Source organism: Sinocyclocheilus grahami, unplaced genomic scaffold, assembly GCF_001515645.1.
Source record: "Sinocyclocheilus grahami isolate Dianchi unplaced genomic scaffold, SAMN03320097.WGS_v1.1 scaffold9483.1, whole genome shotgun sequence".
In the NCBI taxonomy this organism is placed as follows: domain Eukaryota; kingdom Metazoa; phylum Chordata; class Actinopteri; order Cypriniformes; family Cyprinidae; genus Sinocyclocheilus; species Sinocyclocheilus grahami.
In genome coordinates this window covers 6,056-8,313 of record NW_015512645.1, presented here as the reverse complement: position 1 = coordinate 8,313, position 2,258 = coordinate 6,056, and the positions used below count along the sequence as shown (strand labels likewise).

Genomic DNA, 2,258 nt, shown 5'->3' with positions numbered 1-2,258 from the left:
AAAAAAGTTTTTGTTTGCATAATATATGTGTGTGTTCTGTGTATAATTATTATGTATATATAAATACACGCACACAGTATATATTAAAAATATATTCTCATATTTACATGTCTGTATTTATATTCATATAATTTATATTATAAATAAATATATTTAATATATAAACATACACATGCATGTATATATTTCAGAAACGTGTTGTGCATTTATATATACATAATAAATATACACAGTACACACACATATATTATGCAAACTTATATATTTAAAATGTTTATTTTATATATTTATTATAATATATTATTATTACAAAAATGGCACTTTACTGTAATAAGAATTTTGGGGGAAAATATATATTTTAATGAAAATATGTGTCATGATAATGCAATGGTCCAAAAAGTCTGAATGAGGTGAGGAATGAGATTCATGTATAAATTATAATTAAATTACAGTATAATTAAATATAATTTAAGATGCCTGTATTTTTGTATAATTAAATGTATTTTATTTCAAATACATTATTTTTTTTTGCGTTGACCTATATATGAAAGTGCAATTGAAGTTCGGGGTGTTTTTTGCTGGTTCTCAGGTGTTCTGGGAAAAGGTATTCTGAGCCGTTCAGCTCCCACCGCAGAGTGCCCAGAACCCTTGTGCCATGGTGGGTAGCGAGAGTACAGAGTAGGATCACCTCATTAGCTTGGACCCGCCGTAGAGTTGCAATTTTAGAAATACTGGGCAACGTCCCATCCCGTGCGACTACAGATCCACTGTCATTCTCCCCCGAATAGTTTCCCCATCTTTCACTCATTCATTCACATTTGATGATGGCTGAGTGACTGGATACTACTCAGTTAGATGCTTGTGGAAACAGTCCTTTAGGAAAACCGCAAACCTTGTTGATGTAGTGCTGAACTGGGATGCTCGATCTACTGCTGGGAATCCAATTCCATCTTCACTCAAACTAAGGTGGTTTAGTAACGTCTTTGGCTGCATCCCAATTCACACGCTTTTAGATAGTCTAGTTGTACTTGTTATTATTGGATGCATCATGTTGGATGTCTTATGTATATAACGATAGAATCCACAATTTATTTGTAGTCCTGTCTTACTATTTCCTTCATATTATGATTTGGTAAGCACTAGTGTAATGCATACTATTTAGTTTGTGTCTGTGCTAATACAAATGAAAGTCTAGCTGAAGATTTATAGGATTAAAGCTAATGTTTTGCAGTGGGTGTGCTTGTGTTCGCTCTCCTCTCAGGTTTTTGAAAGCTCTGAGTTTTGCGTCTCTGGATAAGGAGGACTTATTGAGTCCAATCAATCACTCCACCCTGCAGCGCTCCTCTTCCCTGCGCTCCATGGTCTCTAGCGCCACCTTCGGCTGCAGTGAGGACTACATCGGCCTGGCACTGCCCCTGGACATCAACCACATGTTTCAGGTGCATTTTGTTGTCTTCACCATGTGAACTTTTAGTAATGCATCTGTAGAGTGTATAGAGGCTCATGCGAATTTAATTCTATTTTCATTGTGTTTGTTCAATTGAAGGTGTAGTCATTTTAACTTTTTATTTATTTTTTTGCTCTCACTTTGGGCATAACTCTGATTGTGTGACTTATTTAGGAGAAGCAAGCGTGTGGTAATTTTCCTGATTAGACTTTCTTATTATTTGTTATTTTCACTTGTTAGATGATAAAAAATGCCCAAATAGATTTGCATTAAAGCAGGGAGCCTAGTTTTAGTGACCAAGAAATGTGAAATATAGATGTCAAAAACAGTTTTTTTTTTGTTTTTTTTGCAGAAAATTACTTTTTTTTTTTCAGGTAGGGAAAGTTACTGTAAGAGTGTAAATGTTTGTTTACACATAAGATTTTACTTTATTTTTAGATTAAAGAAACATCATATTTCCAGAAGAGAACAAGCCCCCCTGCTGGAGAAAAATCATCCAAGTTTCTTTTTGGAGAATCTGATGGTATGACTGCTTGTTGCATCACCCTTATATTTCTGTATTTGTTATTATTATTAGTAGTAGTAGTAGGAATAATAATAATAATAATACAATTATTTTTTAATAATTAAATAGAAATTCAGTACCATTCTAATGTTTGTGGTTGGTAAGATTTTTAAATGTTTTTGAGGAAGTCTCTTCTGCTCTTCATTTATTGATCAAAGATACAGTAATATTATGAAATATTATTACAATTTTAATGAATTGTTTTCTATTTGAATATAATTTAAAATGTAATTTATTCCTGTGATG

At 32.6% G+C, this 2,258-nt stretch overlaps 1 protein-coding gene across 1 annotated transcript; it reads left to right on the top strand.

The window, feature by feature from the left end:
• Positions 1-589: 589 nt before the first annotated feature.
• On the top strand, positions 590-2,125 carry LOC107578263 (rapamycin-insensitive companion of mTOR-like; the record flags this gene model as incomplete). The annotated part of the gene is made up of 4 exons (XM_016264233.1): positions 590-658; positions 1,262-1,439; positions 1,886-1,970; positions 2,118-2,125. Coding segments are annotated over 4 exons (340 nt in total), but the record flags the coding sequence as incomplete, so codon positions are not given.
• Positions 2,126-2,258: the final 133 nt, after the last annotated feature.